The sequence below is a fragment of the Abramis brama genome, assembly GCF_963993115.1.
Source record: "Abramis brama genome assembly, chromosome: 12".
Taxonomy (NCBI): domain Eukaryota; kingdom Metazoa; phylum Chordata; class Actinopteri; order Cypriniformes; family Leuciscidae; genus Abramis; species Abramis brama.
In genome coordinates, this window is record NC_139974.1 from 5,712,658 (window position 1) to 5,732,659 (window position 20,002).

Genomic DNA, 20,002 nt, shown 5'->3' on the forward strand with positions numbered 1-20,002 from the left:
AGGAATTCTCAAAACTCTACTGCTTGTAAGACTCTACGTTGGTGTCAATCATTTAAGATAGCTTAATATTCTTTATGTTTATGTAATGTAACCCTCTTCATTGTGTATTGTTTATATGTTCATTTATTGCTCATTCATGGTTGTTTTGTATTTGTTATTGCATAATAAAAAAAAAAAAAAAAAAAAATATATATATATATATATATATCAAAATAGAAAAAAAAAGAAGGTTAATGTCGCAAGACTCTGCCATGAGACTTAGTTCCTCTGGAAAAAAAAAACAAGAAACTGCATAGGAACAATGTAACCCAGTTCCGTATAAATATGACTGCATTTTGACTGTTAGTTGCTGCATTTTTGATTTTGATGTCGATTGCATCCCTAGAGAGAAATTAGATCTCTTCTAGCTTAATCCTAGCTAAATTTATTTTGGTTTGAACTGCTCTGCTGTATTATTGTAACTTGAAAAACCTCGGATGAGAACAAGTTCATATTTACTCCAATTGCTTGAACTGCTTACAAGGTAATTAGCCTTTGTAATATTCACTCACAGGACTGCCCTGTTGAGATTGAATAAGCTGAAGTTTTATATCCTGTAACATTTTCTACGAATTTGATTTGCTACGAGTTTTAATCTTTGTGTAACCAGTGTTTTTATCTTTTGTATAAATAAATGTTTATTTCTAAAGACAATCACTACAGAATCACGCAGCCGCCACGCAGCTGACACGCAACAGAAACGCCACGCTCACGCCACGCAGCCAGTGTGTCACCGGCCTTACTTCAGCTATCATAAACAGTTCTAATAGCAAAAGACAGAGCAATTTATTAATCCTTTTATAACCAAAGAAAACAAGGGTTCCAAGAGCGATTCTGCTGGAAGGTAAGCATGAATTTAATTCATATGTCTAGTAAGTGATGATTATTATTGTTTCCTGGGAGTGTAGGGACTACACCTAGATTTACTGGTATAAATTAAACAAGCAAGTGAGGGAATAATACCTATCCTGACTTGACAGCAAAAGACCACCTAGACACATTGATACTAGGGGTTAATCAGGAAAGTGAGAGTAATACCAGATCTCACCACAATATATATATATATATATATATATATATATATATATATATATATATATATATATAAAGTGTTACTTGTTACATATATAAAGGCTATATGTTTGAAAATACTTCAGTAAGTTCAGTAACACTTTATAATAACTGCACGCTATTAATAGTTAAGCATTAATAAACAGTTAATTCGTAATTTATAAAGCATAGACATTAATAAGCAGTTTATAAATAAAGCTAAACATGCTTTATTCTTGTATAAATACTTTATTTATTATTTATTTATAAGCATATCTTTAATGTGTTTAATAATTGTGTTTTCATACTTTAGTAATGATCAATTTATAATTTCGAAATGAAGTAAAGCATTATTCACAAACCAGTTGTTTAGGTGTTGTCAGTGATTCGAGCACTTAAGTGGAAGTAAATGTAGTAAATTCAGGTAGTTATAAAGAATTTAGTAGTGGTCAGTTAACTATTTTGTGAGCTCATCTAAAGTGAGGACTAGTTATGCCTTGTAAATCATTTATAAAGGAGATTTAAAGGCTCACTGATCTTCTGAGAAAAAGGAAACAAACACAACACAGTGATACAGAACATACAAATATTTATTTGAGCCTTTAAATCTCCTGTAATATACTGTCTATGGTTTCCAGTAGGCTACAGATTCAGAACCCATAGGATGTTGCGCAATGCACATGCGCGGTCAATACTAAAGAACGAATCACTCTCTGAGACAACTCGGTTGTCCGGGTAGTCCCGAGTCATATTACAAATTCGTTTAAAATGAACGAATCGTTCATGAACGACACATCACTTGAAGCGCCGGTGCGGTCAGACTAGCTCAGTCCACCATGCACGATCCAAGGATTTAAATCAAACGATTTTTAAAATACAAACATTTTTTGGAAAGTTTAGGAACCTCTGAAGGGGAATGATGGGCTCGTGTGTGGTTCCTGTGCTCATTGGATTGATTTTACTGCAGATTTACAAAATCTCAGGTGAGTCAGAGAAGCACCACCCCAAACACGTTTAATCCTCGTCACTGTCATGTTTCAGTTATTTATCATTTACCAGGTTTTAATGTTTTATCTATTGAAATTCATAAAATATTTGATATAAAGAGCTTATATGTGTCAGATAGCCCTGAACCTACAGTATTATGTGTTTAAAATAGATAACATGAGACAGTTAATTTCATTAAATATATGCTGGGTGTTTATTTATATAAAATCGTTATTGAAATATAAAATGAGAGAGTTTTTCACAGTAGGACTGAATCTGGCCTCAATCATGGCCTATGAAAATGAACACATTTGCAATTATGAGTTATGACAGCTGCTGTGAAAAATAACTATTGACCAACAATCTGTTACTGTACAAATGGAAGGCAGTTTGCTGTAACATGCTCTTGGGCAGGGAGGGAAAAACATAAGGCTTTCTCTGTTTTCTCCATGTGAAATGCATATCTGAAAATGTCAACAGCTGTTTGCTTTTCTATTGTCATTTCACCGATATAAAGTTGTTTTGAAGTTTGACATTTGTCAGAGATTCAGCTCCGAAACACTTAAAACAGTAAATACAGTAAAGCCGATTAAAACACAAACTATACTTTGTGTTCTCATCTACATTTTAAAACAGTTCGAACACAACCTGTTTTTCGTTCTTATGCCAAATTGTTATTGATGTATTAAAGTTTTTTCGGAGCTGAATCTCTGACAAATGTCAAACTTCCAACGTCAAACCAACTTTATATCGGTTGACATTTCAGCTTTTGAGACTGTAGACTTTAATTTTCAGTGTTGAAAGTGACCTTCAGAGTGTAGCCGATGTATTAATGGTTGGAGCTGTGATTTTTAAATGATTAAAATGGATCGAAAGTGTGATTTATTTATTTTTTTGTGACATTTTCTTGTGCAGACATAGGTGTCAGTTCATGATTAAGTTTTTATAATGCCAAAGATGCATGACTAAACCAGAAAATGTGCAAACAAACTTGCGATTTGCTTTGCATATCTTCCCCTCACACCTTTACCAGTTATGCCACTAAACAAACAACCTGATTTAGTTGCTGATATATGTTAACCTGGTTCAGGTTAGAGGCTGGAGTGTGTGTCCGCTGACTGTTGCTGTCACAAACATGAGTAAATATTTGCAGATGTTGTAATTCTTATGACAACATTTATTTGTGCTAAATGTAACACTATCTAGTGTAAATGATAAATCACATTTAACATTTGTGCTGGCTACTGTATACAGGCCACCAGGGCACCATACAGACTTTATCAAAGATTTTGCTGATTTTCTATCAGAGTTAGTATTGGCTGCAGATAAAGTCCTAATTGTTGGTGATTTTAATATAGATGTGGATAACGAAAAAGATGCATTGGGATTGGCATTTAAAGACATTCTGAACTCAATTGGAGTTAGACGACACGTGTCAGGACCTACTCATTGTCGTAATCATACTCTAGATCTAATATTATCACACGGAATAAATGTTGATACCATTGAAATTCTGCAGCAGAGCGATGACATCTCAGATCATTATCTAGTCTCGTGTAACTTCATTTAGCCAAGGCTGCAAAGTCGACTCATTGTTACAAATATGTTAGACCTATCACTTCTGCCACTAAAGATTGCTTTATCAATAATCTGTTTTATCAATAATCAGTTTCATCATCTCAGCATCCCAGATAGCTTAGAAGAACTCAATATTGCGAAATAAACTTTTAACTCTCTCTTTTCCAGCACTTTAGACACAGTTGCTCCTTTGAGCTTAAAAAAGATTAAAGAAAATAGTCCAACGCCGTGGTACAGCAAGCACACTCAGACCCTTAAGAGAGCAGCCAGAAAAATGGAGCGCAACTGGAAGAAAACAAAACTAGAGGTATTTCGCATTTCATAGAAAGAGAGTTCGATTGCATACAGAGAGGCCTTAAAAGCTGCTAGATCTGCTTATTTTTCAAACCTATTTGTGTCATAACTGACGACAGGAAGCAAATGCAAGTAAACTCTTTATTGAAGACAATAATATAAATATAGTTCCAGATGAAGCAGCAGGCGGGTGGCGCAGGGACTATGATGGTCAACAGGGTGCAGATGAAGTGAAGCGTTGAGTGTGTTGGTGAAAGGTGATGACGAAATCCAGACACAGAACGAAATCCACAGTGAATAACGAACAGGAACAAGGAAGCACGAAACTGGAGACGTAGCACAGGACCGGAAACAAACACACAGCACGGAAGACTTCAAACAACGGAGATGAGAAAACAGTGAGTATTTAAAGGTAAGTGGATTAGCTTTAGTGAGATCAGCTGGCCGCTGCTCAGATAATGATGGCCGGTCACGCCCACTCACATACACCCACACACACATAACAACATAAACACGAGACAAGTACCCCGCTCCTAGGAACGCCTCCTGGTGTCCCCAGACTCCCTTACCTGTCGATTGTAATCATCGATAAGGGAGTTATCCAGGATGTCTCTAGCAGGCACCCAACTTCTCTCCTCCGGACCGTAACCCTCCTAGTCCACCAAGTATTGAAATCCGCGTCCCCTCTGTCTTGAGTCCAGAATACGATTAACCGAATATGTAGGTCATCTACGAGTTGCGGCGGCGGGGGAACCGGGACAGGCGGATTAATAAGAGAACGAAACATGGGCTTAATTTTTGATACATGAAAGGCGGGATGAATTCTTCTGTACGCTGGAGGAAGATTGAGGCGGACTGCCACCGGACTAATGATCTTGGTGACAGTGAACGGGCCAATGAATTTGGGAGCAAGCTTATTAGAAACGGAGCGGAGAGGAATGTTCTTGGTAGAAAGCCACACTTTTTGACCAGGGACGTATATGGAGGCTTAGACCGGTGGCGATCGGCTTTAGCCTTGGTGCGCGCCCCCACTTGGAGTAGAGTCTCACGGGCTGTAGTCCATATGCGGTGACACCTCTGGACGAAGGCGTGAGTGGAGGGGACTGCGATTCCAGACTGGGAAAAATTGGTGGCTGGTACCCTAAACTACACTCAAACGGAGATAGGCCCGTCGATGACACTGGTAGCGCATTGTGGGCGTACTCCACCATCGACAGTTGTTGGCTCCATGAGGAAGGATTCTTGGAGACCAAACATCGCAACACCCTTTCCAAATCTTGGTTGACTCTCTCGGTTTGACCATTGCTCTGAGGATGAAACCCTGAGGACAGACTGACAGTCGCTCCCAGCAATCTACAACATTCTCGCCAAAATTTGGACACAAACTGGGGTCCCCTGTCGGAAACCACGTCTGTTGGGAGGCCATGTAAACGAAAGACGTGATCTATGACGATCAACGCTGTCTCCTTGGCTGAGGGTAATTTGGGCAAGGGAATAAAGTGGGCCGCCTTCGAGAACCGGTCCACCATGGTCAAAACTACCGTGTTGCCCTGAGAGGGCGGGAGGGTGGTAATAAAATCTAGTGCAATATGGGACCAAGGTCTCGAAGGGACAGGAAGCGGTTGAAGTAACCCATCTGGGGGTCGATTGGAAGTCTTACCAGTGGCACAAACCGAGCAAGCCAACACAAAACTGTGAATGTCGCGAGCCATAAGTGGCCACCAGAATCGTTGCTTGAGCAAAAATTTTGTGCGATTTACTTATGGATGACAAGCCACATTGGAACAATGCCCCCACTGAATGACGTCAGACCGTAATCCCTCCGGCACAAATAACCAAGGTGGGCAACCGGGCGGAGGCATTGCCTCTTCTAAGGCTGTCTTGACCTTTGATTCGACCTCCCATGTGAGTGTGGAGACAAATAGGGTCTCGGGTAAAATACACTCGGGAGTAGACGGCGTTCGGAAGAATCGGGTTTGATGTTTTTGGAACCCAGGCGGTACGAGAGAGTAAAATCAAAACGACCGAAAAAAAGTGCCCACCGAGCCTGCCTGGAGTTCAATCTTTTGGCAGTTCTAATGTATTCCAGGTTCTTGTGATCACTCCAGACAATAAAAGGTACCCCCGAGCCTTCTAACCAGTGGCGCCATTCCTCCAATGCTAACTTGACTGCCATCAACTCTCTTTTACCAATGTCATAATTACGTTCGACAGGGGATAAACGATGGGACAAAAACGCGCAAGGATGCATCTTGTCGTCTGTGGGAGAATGTTGGGATAGCACTGCACCTACCCCCACCTCTGATGCATCGACCTCCACCACGAACTGACGTGACAGATCAGGGGCAATTAAGATGGGGGCTGAAACAAAGCAACCTTTCAGTTTGACAAACACAGCCTCGGCTGTGTCTGACCACCTGAACGTAGTTCTGGGGGAGGTCAAGGCGGTCAGAGGTGCGGCTAGTTGGCTGAAGTTGCGAATAAAACGCCGGTAGAAGTTAGGGGTGGGAATTGGCAAAAATGTGACGATTCGATAGTATTGCGATATTTGGGCCACGATTCAATATTATTGCGATTCTTAACATATTGCGATACAGCAAGTATTGCGATTCGATTCTGCGATATATTGCGATTCATGCCCCCCATATTATTCAAAGGCATTACAAAAATTAGGAAAATAAGACTGCTCAACTCACTTCAAATGTCACATTTAATTCTGTGAACATTATCTTCTACACATTAACTGAAGTGTTTTTATATATCCAAATGGGCACTCTTAAAATCAGTAAATCAAGCATTATATTATGATAATCAAGCATTAGCCTATTTAATGATATAACTTCAGTAATTAGAACTAAAACTTGATAATCATGCATGAATGCATATTTGTCATTTTAACTGAACTTGCTTAAGATATTGTTGGTCATTCAGTGTTTCTGTAAAACAATAAAAATAATAGTAATTATTATTAGAAGATAATCCTATTACTAATTCTACTACTAATAATGACAATATACAACCATAGTCTATAAAAAAAAATATATAGTATAGGCCTACAACACATGAGCTGCTGGGTTCATGAATGTTAATCACCTTGACAGCGTTCGTTCGCTCTGATTTGCTGAAATTGAAAACAGGGATGGATGAGTGCCATCCAGTAAGATTGCCGTTTGCGCATTAGTTCGCCCACTACCGGAGAAACCGGCATCTCTTCTGCTTGTTCTTAAAAGCTGAATAATCCCAGATGAACTCAGTTATTTTGACAGGAAAATACAAACAAGAATATCATTTACATGTAGCACGTCAATTTTGCGTGGTATAATGTAAGTAAGACTCTTTCTCGCTCTCTTTGCGTGCGTGAGAGAAACGCGACAGCGAGCGCGCGCCTTCACACTAGAGTTTACGGTACATCACACACAGGTACGCTGAGCTGAATGATCGCTTGACAGAGAGCGAAACTCTCAAGCGCTCAGTCAGTGTTCAGCGAGTGGAAATATATCTATGCTAAACTTATACTTGGCATCTACATTTTCATTTGAATTTCCTGTTGAATGCACGACAACAAAGCACCGCAACAAGCGCTTCATTGTGGATGTAATACGCAAATGCAAATTATCAGAGTAAACTCCGAGAAAACCAATGGAGAAAACCCGAAAGTAAAACAGATAATTTTATAATTAAATATTGCGATACTTTGCGCTACTGTATCGATATAATTGCGTGCGCAAAATATCGCGATACTGAACAGAATCGATTTTTTCCCCCACCACTAGTAGAAGTTGGCGAATCCCAGAAACCTCTGTAGGGCCTTACGGGAATCTGGACTTGGTCAACCTACCACAGCCTTAACCTTCTCAGGATCCATACGTATTCCCTCAGTCGAAACGATGTAACCCAGGAAAGGAACCGATTGTGCATGAAAAACGCATTTCTCTGCCTTGACAAAAAGCCCATTCTCTAGCAACCTCTGAAGCACTCGTCAGACGTGCTGCACGTGTTCCTGGAGAGAAGAGGAAAAAATCAATATGTCATCCAGGTAGACATATATGAACTGATCGACCATATCTTGCAGCATGTCGTTGACGAGCGCCTGGAAGACCGCTGGGGAGTTGGACAACCCAAACGGCATGACCAAATATTCAAAGTGCCCCCTGGGGGTGTTAAAAGCGGTCTTCCATTCATCCCCCTCCCTAATGCGGACCAAATGATATGCATTACGTAAATCCAATTTCGTGAAGATCGACGCTCCCTGCAACCTCTCGAAAGCCGAAGACATCAACGGCAAAGGATAAGTATTCTTTACCGTGATGCTGTTCAGGCCCCGGTAATCAATACAAGGTCGCAGAGATCCGTCCTTCTTCCCCACAAAAAAGAACCCCGCCCCCGCTGGAGAAGAGGAAATATATTTCTCCATAGCCTCCCTTTCTGGAGCAGAAAGCGAATATAACTTGCCTTTAGGCGGAGACTTACCTGGCAGTAACTCTATGGCACAGTCATAGGGACGATGCTGAGGAAGAGAAGCAGCACGAGACTTACTGAACACTTCCTTCAGGTCGAGGTACTCCGCGGGCATGTTAAACAAATCCACTGCTTCCTCCTGAAACACAGAGACAGAAACAGACGGACAGACAGACACAAGACAAGACTCATGACATTTATTGCTCCACACCAAGACAGATCTCAGTTGCCAGTCCACTTTAGGGTTGTGCCGGATGAGCCAGGGGTGCCCGAGAACGATGGGTGCAAGAGGGGAGTCCAGTATATAAAAGGAGATGATCTCAGAGTGGTTTCCTGACGTGATGAGGGTAATATCTCCAGTGGTGAGTGAAATAGTGGGAAGTTCTTGACCATTGAGCGCGTGTACAGCAATCTTGTGTGTGAGGGGCTTGAGGGGAATCTGAAGTTTGTGCGCAAATGTGTGGTCCATGAAATTACCTTCAGCCCCGGAATCCAGAAGTGCCTGACAGTCGTGGGTGTTGACCATCTCAGTCTTACCGGAAGGAGAGTAGATGTGGATCAGGTCTTCTCGGCGGAGATCCCACCCGATAGTAGCCTCATACTTACTATCGGGCTTGACCTTTTACCGGACAGTTGTAAGCAAAATGGCCCGCTCCACCGCAGTAGAAGCAGAGGCCCTGGGATCTCCGCCTTTCCTTCTCCTCCCGGGAAAGCCGAGCTCGCCCTACCTGCATGGATTCGTGATCGTAGACGGGGCTAAACGCGTCCCCACCGCTGAAACGTGGACCCTCAACTCCTTCAGGAGTGCGGATGGGCAGGACCCGTCGCTCGACTCGGGACAGTCGTGCATCTACTCTCAGCGCCAACTCTATCAGTCCATTAAGGGATGTCGGAAGGTCCAGGGTGTAGATCTCCCTCTGGACGCGGTCAGCCAACCCATGCAGGAACATGTCCCACTGCGCCTCCTCGTTCCATTGACACTCTGCCGCTAGGGTTCTGAACTCGATGGAAAAGTCAGAAACCGATCTCTCTCCCTGTCGCAGATCCGCCAGTACTCTGGCCGCCTCTCTCCCGGCGACGGCTCGATCAAACACTCATTTCATTTCAGCGGCGAGTGTCTGGAACGAGGCGCAGCATGGATCTTGGTTCTCCCACACCACCGTTCCCCATAGTGCCACTCTACCAGTCAGCAGCGTCAGGACAAATGCAACCTTGGCTCGCTCACTGCTGAAGGTCCTGGGTTGGAGAGAAAAATGCATGGAGCATTGTGTTAGAAAAGCTCTGCAGTAGCTTGATTATGTATGAGTATGAGTAGAGTATGATTCCGGAACTGGAAGACGGGGCTCCGACTGGGAGGGACTCTCTGGTGGTGTGGGGGGAATGGCCTGCGTGGGCGGCGCAGTGGGAGCTCGCAGAAGTTGGAATTGCTGGGTGAGCTCGGACACCTGCGCCACCAAGGCCTGTACTGCGCGACCCATGTCGTTAAGATTCTTCTCTTGGGAATCCATTCGACGAATGCTGCTGTTAAGAAATTCTTCCAGTGATGCTGATGGATTACTCTCTGCTTCCATTGATGGGTCAGATCGTTCTGTCATAACTGACGACAGGAAGCAAATGCAAGTAAACTCTTTATTGAAGACAATAATGTCTGTTGGTGCGTTGGTGAAAGGTGATGACGAAATCCAGACACAGAACGAAATCCACAGTGAATACCGAACAGGAACAAGGAAGCACGAAACTGGAGACGTAGCACAGGACCGGAAACAAACACACAGCACGGAAGACTTCAAACAACGAACCCTAGGTATTTATTTGAAATTGTGGCTAAACTAACGAAAAATAAATCTTCAACCCCAGACGTTTCCAAGCAGCACAGCAGTAATGACTTTATGAACTTCTTTACTTATAAGATTGATAATATCAGGGAGAAAATTATAACTATGCAATCAGGCAGTGCATTGTAGTGTCCCTGAAGAAAAATTTGATTCATTCGTTGCTATAGGAGAGGAAGAATTTACTAAACTCGTTATATCATCTAAATCGACAACATGTATGTTAGACCCAATACCGACTAAGCTACTGAAAGAGATGCTTCCAGAGGTCATAGATCCTCTTCTTAATATCATTAATTCATCTTTGTCTCTAGGATACGTACCGAAAACTTTTAAGCTGGCTATGATTAAACCGCTTGTTAAAAAACCGCAACTTGATCCTACAGAATTAGTCAACTACAGGCAGATCTCGAATCTATCTTTTCTGTCAAAGATATTAGAAAAAGCAGTATCCTCACAACTGTGTTCCTTTTTAGAAAGAAATGATATCTGCGAGGATTTTCAATCAGGATTTAGACCGTACCATAGTACCGAGACAGCTCTCATTAGAGTCACAAATGATTTGCTCCTATCATCCGATCGTGGTTGTATCTCGCTATTAGTGTTACTCGATCTAAGTCAGTCCCTCCAGTTTTTCAACACAAAATCAACAAAATGTCGCATTTTTTGCGATCCTGCATAATTCCTAATTTAACCGCAAAATAATCACAAAAATTAAAAAGACCTCACATAACATTAAATTATAATCACCCAATTTTAATTAAAGTTTCAATAAATTTTTACGTGGATACAGATGTTACTATAAGTAACTGGTTGCCTACTGCAGCTCAGGACCCCTCAACTCAGGATTTACACACAGTTCTACAGTATAAATTACTACACCTGCTGTTAATATTTACATAGGTCAGGTAGAAAAATTGCCCATAGGTTGTTTTAAAAGTTAATTTGATGAGACCAAAATAAACAAGCTTAATGTTTGTGATTTGTGTCATGTATGACTATTGTGCATCTGACATAATACTATTATGGTAAATGTGATGTCCTAATTATAAAATATAAAAATCGCAAATTTTTTCACAAATTTTTGGAAATTACCACCACATCATTACCACCGTCATTTTGATTGCAAAAATCACCCAAAAAAATCGTGAAATCCTGGAGGGACTGCTAAGTGCTGCATTTGACACTATCAACCACAACATTCTTTTAAATAGACTCGAAAATTATGTTGGCATTTGTGGAATTGCACTAGCATGATTTAAATCATACTTATCTGACCGTTATCAGTTTGTAGCAGTAAATGAAGAGATGTCTTATCGATCACAAGTTCAGTATGGCGTACCACAAGGCTCAGTACTAGGACCGCTGCTGTTCTTTCTGTACATGCTACCCTTAGGAGATATCATTAGGAAGCATGGCATTAGTTTTCACTGTTATGCTGACGATACTCAGCTGTATATTTCTTCACGCCCAGACGAAACTTACCAATTCACAAAATTAACGGAATGCATAGCTGATATAAAAAATTGGATGACTCGTAATTTCCCACTACTAAATTCTGAAAAAACAGAGATTCTAATTATTGGACAAAAAACTTCCTTACATAATAATCTAGAATACTGTCTAACACTTGATGGCTGCTCTGTTAAGTCTTCGTCGTCGGTTCGGAACCTGGGTGTGCTCTTTGATACCAATCTTTCATTTGAAAGTCACGTGTCTAGTATCTGTAAAACCGCATTCTTCCATCTTAAAAATATATCTAAATTACGCCATATGCTCTCATTGACAAATGCGGAACAATTAGTTCATGCATTCATGACCTCAAGGCTCATGGGTGGTTGCCCTGCACGCTTAATAAACAAATTACAGCTAGTTCAAAACACAGCAGCTCGAGTTCTTACCAGAACCAGGAAGTATGACCATATTAGCCCGGTTCTGTCAACACTGCATTGGCTCCCGATTAAACATCGCATACATTTTAAAATATTGCTGATTACCTACAAAGCACTAAATGGTTTAGCTCTGCAGTACTTGAGCGAGCTCTTAACGCATTATAGTCCTTCACGTCTATTGCAATCTCAAAATTCCGGCCAGTTGATAATACCTAGAATATCAAAATCGACTGCTGGCGGTAGATCCTTCTCCTATTTACCACCAAAACTTTGGAACAGTCTTCCTAACATTGTCTGGGAAGCAGACACACTCTGTCAGTTCAAAGCTAGACTAAAAACACATCTCTTTGACCTAGCATTCACATAATACATTATAGACTTCTATAATTCAATGTTAGGCTGCACAGATTAGGTCAGCCGGAACCGGGAACACTTCCCTTAAATCCTGATGTACTCGTTACGTCATAAGAAGAATGGCATCTACGCTAATTTTAGTGTCTTTGTTTATCCCGAGGTTTTCCCGCAGCCTGCCGGATCCAGGCCGTATCCAGATCTGACAAAGGACCTGCGCCTGGACCCGATGACAACGCAGTGCCAACTAGTCTCTCCCTATGGAGGATCCCTTTACCACTCTACAGATAAAGCGTTGTCAGGAAAATTCGTTTCGCGAATTTACCAATTTACCAATACCATGTAACGAATACGACTTTGGGTAAATGTGAATTAGCTCAAGAATATGGGGAATTCTGGGAATATTAATATTTATGACTCATGGTCATAATTCATAAGTCGCATGTACATTTATTTTATCAATTACCGAGATTACCTTGTTCTGTAACTGGTCTGTCCAACCCTTAATTCGTCCAGCGAGTAAAGGTAAGATCAGTACAGTTAAGAAGAGGTATTCACAAACTTCAAGGAAGTTTATGTCCTGGCCACAGACATAAAACTTTCTGAGTTTATTAATTAAAACTACTCACTGTAGTCTATCGAGCGTGTAGCAAGATCTTCTGTCTCATTGACTTTATAAAAGTGGGCTTTCAAATACAGAGACAGTTAAAAGGATATATGGATTTTAATACATGTAAAACTAAAGGTTATATGAGCTACAAATACAAACGTACGTAAAAATACAAACAATAAAACAAACACACATTCAACCAAACAATAACATAAGTGATCAGACTGAAATGAAATGAAAGAAAGAAAGAGAAGAGAAGAGAAGAGAAAATTAGTAATTATTACATACAGAAACCTAAGTTCACGAGACTCCTGGAAAGCAGCTTTCAGAGAGGGTTTTAAAGTTACTTGCACGTTCGTTCTCTGTTCGGGCGAGGCTGAAGCAGGAAGCGAGGGTGTGTCCTGTTTTCCGCTGCGTCTTCCAGTGCCGCGGAAGTTTAAAAGGCTTACTGACTGTAATGTTACCGAGAAAGTTCGTCTCCCGGGACGGGAGAGGTTGCAAATCTTGGTTGCAAAGACGGCAGGCTTTTACATGACGCGGGCCATGTGTCCCAGAGGCCAAGGCGATGCCTGTCCAACCGGAGCAGCGCTGCACGTGGAGAAGGAGGAAGTGGGATCGGCGGGATCGAATGAGAGAAGAGAGAGAGAGGGGAAACAGGGTCTCTTGCTTTTTAAAGACACTTGTTTACACCCTCCTGTTGGGGACAACATCCAATCAGATCTCCTTATCTGACAGCGGGAACATTTTCTTTGTGTGAAGAAGAAACGCCTACCTTGACTTTGTCATGTGAGAGATGGAATTCGTATTTTCTCTTTCAGAAAAGATAATACCCATAAGAATACATTTCATTGTAATCTCATACATATATGCAATTCCGTGGGATCACTACGATTAGAATGATACTAGACATGGATATGTACAGAATATGGGAAATACAGATATGCATTTCTAATGTAGGATTCTGAGCATCTTAAGAGTCCATTAATTTCTATGATAGAACATAGAAAATCTCAATCTGCCATGGAAATTATACACACATAAAAATATATATCAAAAACATGGCTATTGGATCGCATGTGTGGAAGTGTATGTTTCAAAGTCCACGAGTGTGTTTGTGTGTGTGTGCGTTGGAATGTCTGCTTTCATGGGTTGTAAAGTTTTAGGGAGTCCATGCTGACATGGGGGTTTTAGAACGGATTGTCCGAAAGAACAGGGTTCCTTTTGTGACTAAAATGTTCCTCTGGGGAACAACAAATTGCAATTTTGACTGTTCATGGTAGACTTAGCGGCACCATGCACAGACCCGTTGTCTGAAAAGACAACGAAGGATGTGTTTGGAGACAAGGATTTACTAATTGGAACAGCATGTGACCGCATGTCAGGCATTGTCGCTACAACCAATACCAAATTTTATTTGACTAAATAAAATAAAATTCTGTATCAAAATTTGTAAGCAAAGACCAGTACTTTGTTTAGGCTTGGTTTGTAGGGAATTACAAACCTGCGCACAGATTTTCAAACGCACATAACTATAGAACCAATTCTTAATGCGCATGTGAACGCCATCAGCGTTTCTCACAGGTTCGCGTTTAAAGTCTGTGTAGAGAGAATGGTGTCGTCTTAGCGGCCCCTAACTTAATAACGAATGATCGTTGCGACGGAAGCGAATCAATCAAAACTAACTTTAGCTGGAAAATAACTTTATTAAAGAACCGCTATAAAGCCAAACAATCTCTGTTACCTTAAATTATACATTTATCTCTGTAAAGCTGCTTTGAAACAATCTACATTGTTAAAAGCGTTACATAAATGAGGATGACTTGACTTATGGAGTAATATGAGACGCTGCTGTTGGGTTGCTTGTGTCTTGTTGAAAGTCAGTTAGTGTGCAATCAAAATCATGTCTAAACTTGTGATTGTCTTTCTATCAAGTGTGGTACAAGATATTAAAGGGATACTTCAGGATTTAGCATTAAGCTTTGTATTAGTAGAAAACCTGTAGTATTTTCGAATTACCGTGCTTTCCACCCTCATATCCCCCTGAGACGAGAGATTTATGTATTTTTTGTCTGGAAAAAATCCTCCGATGACGCAAAAATCGTCATTTTGCGTCATCGGAGGATTTTCTGGCCAGAGGCTAAAGACTACAGCCAGTAAGAGGAGCTGTTCCGCATGTTTTCAACCCGCCCATAGAGGGTGGGATCTCACTCACAGAATGTACACAGTTTCAGCCGTCTTTCTTTGGAAGGCAAGTTAACAGGCTCTTGTTCTGTGGAGAAAGCTGAGTAGTAGGGGTTACCATCCTCTTTTTCCCAGACATGTCCGGCCATCGAGATCGTCCAAAATGTCTGTGATTCGGCTTTTGCTTTCTGCAGTCGCCATTCATTGTTTACATGCACACCTTTTGCTTCAGTCTAACTGAATTCATTCCGATTGGTGAATCTGAATGTAGTGTTTACATGAACGCTAAACAAGTGATCGGTTGATGTGCGTTTTAACATTGCTAAGAAAATTCCCGCTCCTCCGTGAGAGATACGAGATCGGTGCGCCTCAGTAATCACGCCACTGGCCTCGCGCCGTTCTCCCGCGGCCGTCAGCCTCGTCCTGCTCGCCACAGTAAACATAATGAATGGCGACTGTAGAACGCAAAAGCCGAATCCCGGACATTTTGGGCGATCTCGAAATCCCGGGCAAACTCGTCACGGAGACTCACTAGCCTAACCTTGTTGTTTTCAACTGCGCTCTCTTACCGGTAGGCGTGGCTTGGGAGTGGCCTCCTAGGGCAGCGAAGCAAGTGCATTCTGGGAGTTGTTGTCTTTCATCCACATAAGCCAAAAATAAATTTTCTGGCTTTTCTCAGTCTAGAAAGCTCCAAATTCAAAAATTTCTTCACATTTCTTCTACATAAATGACCTATTTTAAATACACATTCATCTTTCCAGAGGTGAAGTATCCCTTTAATAATATTAAACCAACTGCCAATGAATCTAGCAAATGGACAAGGTTTAGAAAGGAATGGTTCTTAATAGGGCCCTATTTTTTATTTTATTATTATTGATTATTATATTTTATTTTTACTATATATATTAGGGGTGTAACTTACACAGAAGTCACGGTTCAGTACGTACCTCCGTTTTGGGTTCACAGTGTGATACAAGTATGATACATTTACATACAATGTATATATATAACATAGCACATACTATGTACTGTAGTATTATGTACTACACATACTGTACTATGTTCAGGAAAAAAAGAGCTACTGTCAAATAAAAATAAAGAAAATTAGAAAAAAAGAGTCAAACTACAAGCAACTGCACAAATAAATACAAAAGAGCAAATATACAAATAAAATAAACAAGCGCTTTTCAGGTTATTTAGGTATCTAACAGTAGTTTTCAGGTACAGAAATTGTAATCAAACATAAAACAACATTGCATAATCTTCACTGTATAAATTGAATAAAAATGAATTATTATTAAAGTTACAAAAGTTATTCAGTCAAGAGCAGTGAGTGATTTTCTCCTTGTCTTTTGTTGTTTGATATTATATATTAGGCTGATGTCACTTTAAGACATAATGCACAGATCCAGTTCACTCATACTTTACACATGCGTTCTTTCTCAACTGTTTGCATTCACTTAAGACATAACTGACTATTACTAGGGATACTCTCCAAGACGGGCATGTTGACATAATTTTTGTGTGAATTTGTCCGTTCAAGCGCAAAGCTTAACCCTAAAACCGTATTCTGGACAAATGTGGGCAAAATAATTTTGATTTATTTTAAAAAAATACTTCCCTTGATCTGAGCGGTACAAGACTTGGCTACTTTTCCTAAGTTTGTCTCCTGAACACACAATTTTTTTTTACTCAATTCTGCGGCTCAAATGACTGGTAATATTAGAGCTTCCCCCAAAACTTTGTTCAACATGAGTGCCGTATGCATGCTCTAGAATGCGTATAAATTGACAGAAACATACTCTGGGCCCTATCTTGCACCCAGCGCAATTGACTTTGTACGCTGACGCATGTATCATTCCTATTTTGCACCCGCGCAAAGCGCGCTTTTCCCTCCACAGAAGCACGTCGCTAAACTAGGGAATGAACTTGCGCTCCCTGGGCGGTTCAGCGCAAAAAAGGAGGCGTGTTCCGGCGCAAACGTTCCTTCATGCTATTTTGCAGGTTTAGAAAACAATTGCGCCACTAACCAGGAAAAAATAGTTTAAAGTCAGTGGCGCGTTGCACATGTTATTCATATGCTATTTTAAGGGCGCATGCTTGGCCATAATGAATGTAGCGTGTGCACAACGCGCATACACTTTGATTCTCTCATCTACACAGAAGCAGCAGTTTTCATTTTTGCAAATCATACATTATTATGATAGATAGATAGATAGATAGATAGATAGACAATTTATTATAAAAGCATACATCTAGCTTACACATTTACCCAAATTATCATACACCTTTTTAACCGAAGTTAATTTGGGTGGGTTTCTCCATCCCCAACGTCCCTGACGAGAGCGTTGCTCTCCTTGGCTGTGAACCGCTCCTGGCGCGCGCCTGGCAAATCCGCCGTTATAATAGGAATCCGCTTTAGAGCAAAGCGCGTCTGCTCTTAAAGGGAATGTGAGATGACGCTCTGATTGGTTTATTTCACGTTACGCCCAAACCACACCTATGAATAATGAAGCTACTTCAGACCAACCCATTTTAGATTTGCGCCTGGCGCAAGAGTTATTTATTCCGCTGGGAAAATAGCAACAGCGCCAAGACCCGCCCACAAAGTTACTTGCGCTTTGCGCTTTGACACTTGCGTTTCAGATCGTTAAAATAGGGCCCATTGTCTGACTGTTTTATTTATTTTCAACAAACCATATTATAGATGCCTATGTATCGTCAGATTGCAAGTGCTTGCTGAGTCGTGGGTGGAGAACAGTATGATTCGATTTTTTTATTGAGAACTTTTTTACTGAGAACCATTACACCCCATATATATTAGTTATTATTATTATTATTTCTCCTTTTATTCATATATTATATTATATTATATTATTTTTATTTTTTCAGAATGTCATAAAATTGAGGTGACCCCTGACCCTGGCACCACAGTACACTTCATTAAGAAGGCAGGTCAGGGTCTGGACTGTGATGTGTGTAAGGATGATGGTCCGTCTCAGACCTGTAACTCCAACCTGGAACTCACTGAAGCTCGGTCCACCATCGTGACTTTCAACTGCTCTCAGCCGGGCGACATCTTTACTGTGGAGATCAACCAAAAAATCGGCGAGTAGCATAAACTGTCTGAACTATCCACTTGATAAAAATCACCTTGTAAAACACTAAATCTTTACTTTTTATTCCAATCACAGATTGTTTGCCGACAGCCTGCAGCATCATTACAGCGCAACCGGATTCGACCCGATTCCTGGAATTCAGCAGAACCTTCACCTGGGATCCGAAGGTTCAACCAAGCCAGATGTTTCAACTGGACTTTCCAGCTCCAGGAATGAGACAGATCAAGCCTTCAGAATCCTGTCCAGACCAACACACCTACACCATCATTAAATACCAGCGGTCAGGTCCGATCTCCATCGGCACGTTTTGTCGGAACGGTACCATTAGTCGTATCCAGGCCTTGTTTAGAGGACGTGTGTATCTGGAGGTTCCCAAAGGTACAGACGTGAACCCACCTGACTTCAAAGTGTCCATAGGATCGGATACAGAAGGTTAGAAGAAGTGATGTGGAACAAGAACTGTTTCTTGAGTGTTTCGTTTTTGATTGGAAATGATTTTATTTCTTGTTCTTTGCATCTACAGCATTGGCTGTGGTGGACGTCAAGCTGCCCAGAGGACCGTCATCTACTGATTTCTTCACACCAAATTACGGCACAGGCTACTACAGGGAAGAAAAAATTAAATGGAACTTTGCTGTTGAGCCAATGCAAAATTTTACAGTTCTCTTTCAACATTACACTCCACCAGAGTGCAAAAATAATAAGGTCTTGGTTAATTATACACTGGCGGACAAGACTTCATTCACAAAGGAACCAAAGGACATTCAGCCGATCAATAAACAGGGAGATTTCAGCCTGACTCTTACCAATTGTGAACCAAAAAGAGATGTTCCTGGACTTTCTTTGAACATAAACGTGGCAGTGTTCAGGGGTGGGACAGTTAAGGAGAAGCATGTAGATTTGGTTTTTTGTCTGAAATAATATTGCTATGTAGGGTATCTGATCTTGATTAAGTCCTGCTTTAAGTAAGCAATAAGGTACGAGAGGCTGTTCTGTATCGTGAATAAGTAACGGCTGAAGGGCGTTGTTCTTAACCCCTTCAGCCGTTACTTATTCACAATACAGCACTTGCCTCGAGTACCTTATTGCTTTTATAAAACGGTTACCACACAATATTAAAGTAAAAAAAAAAAAATGTATTAGTGCAACTTTCATGAAGTTAAATTAATAAAAGCATTCCTTCTGCTAGAAAAAAATAGTCCCTGACCGTGAACAACAACGTTCCAATGTGTAATATGCATGAAAGCTCAAATAAAAACAACAAACCGTTCTCAAACTTTGTCTCATTCTTTTTCATAGGGCGCAGTGATAAATAGAACCATTGGGTGAAGCGGTCATAGCCGTAAATGCTGCACACATGCGCAGTGGACTGTCATATGAACACAATTTAGACATGGAAAAAATGCTTTGTTTGGTCTGGCTTTGACTCTTCAGGTGTAGTCTCAAATGGATGGATGGATGGATGGATGATGGATGGATGGATGGATACAGATGGATGGATGAAAGATAGATAGATAGATAGATAGATAGATAGATAGATAGATAGATAGATAGATACGGATGGATGATAGATAGATAGATAGATTCGGATGGATGATAGATAGATAGTGT

General features: G+C 40.9%; 1 protein-coding gene across 2 annotated transcripts; it reads left to right on the top strand.

Annotated features, from left to right (window-relative positions):
• Positions 1–310: 310 nt before the first annotated feature.
• LOC311094079 (CUB domain-containing protein 1-like) lies at positions 311–19,661 on the top strand. Of its 2 annotated transcripts, none has more exons than XM_084131817.1 (6): positions 311–523; positions 690–883; positions 1,990–2,072; positions 18,165–18,380; positions 18,467–18,823; positions 18,915–19,429. In XM_084131817.1, exons 3-6 carry the CDS (start codon positions 2,006–2,008, stop codon positions 19,310–19,312), a joined length of 1,038 nt encoding a protein of 345 aa, XP_083987943.1. In that variant the 5' UTR covers positions 311–523; positions 690–883; positions 1,990–2,005; the 3' UTR covers positions 19,313–19,429. The 2 variants fall into 2 exon arrangements, with proteins under 2 accessions (XP_083987943.1, XP_083987944.1); XM_084131818.1 differs by having other exon boundaries at positions 349–523; positions 1,985–2,072; positions 18,915–19,661.
• Positions 19,662–20,002: the final 341 nt, after the last annotated feature.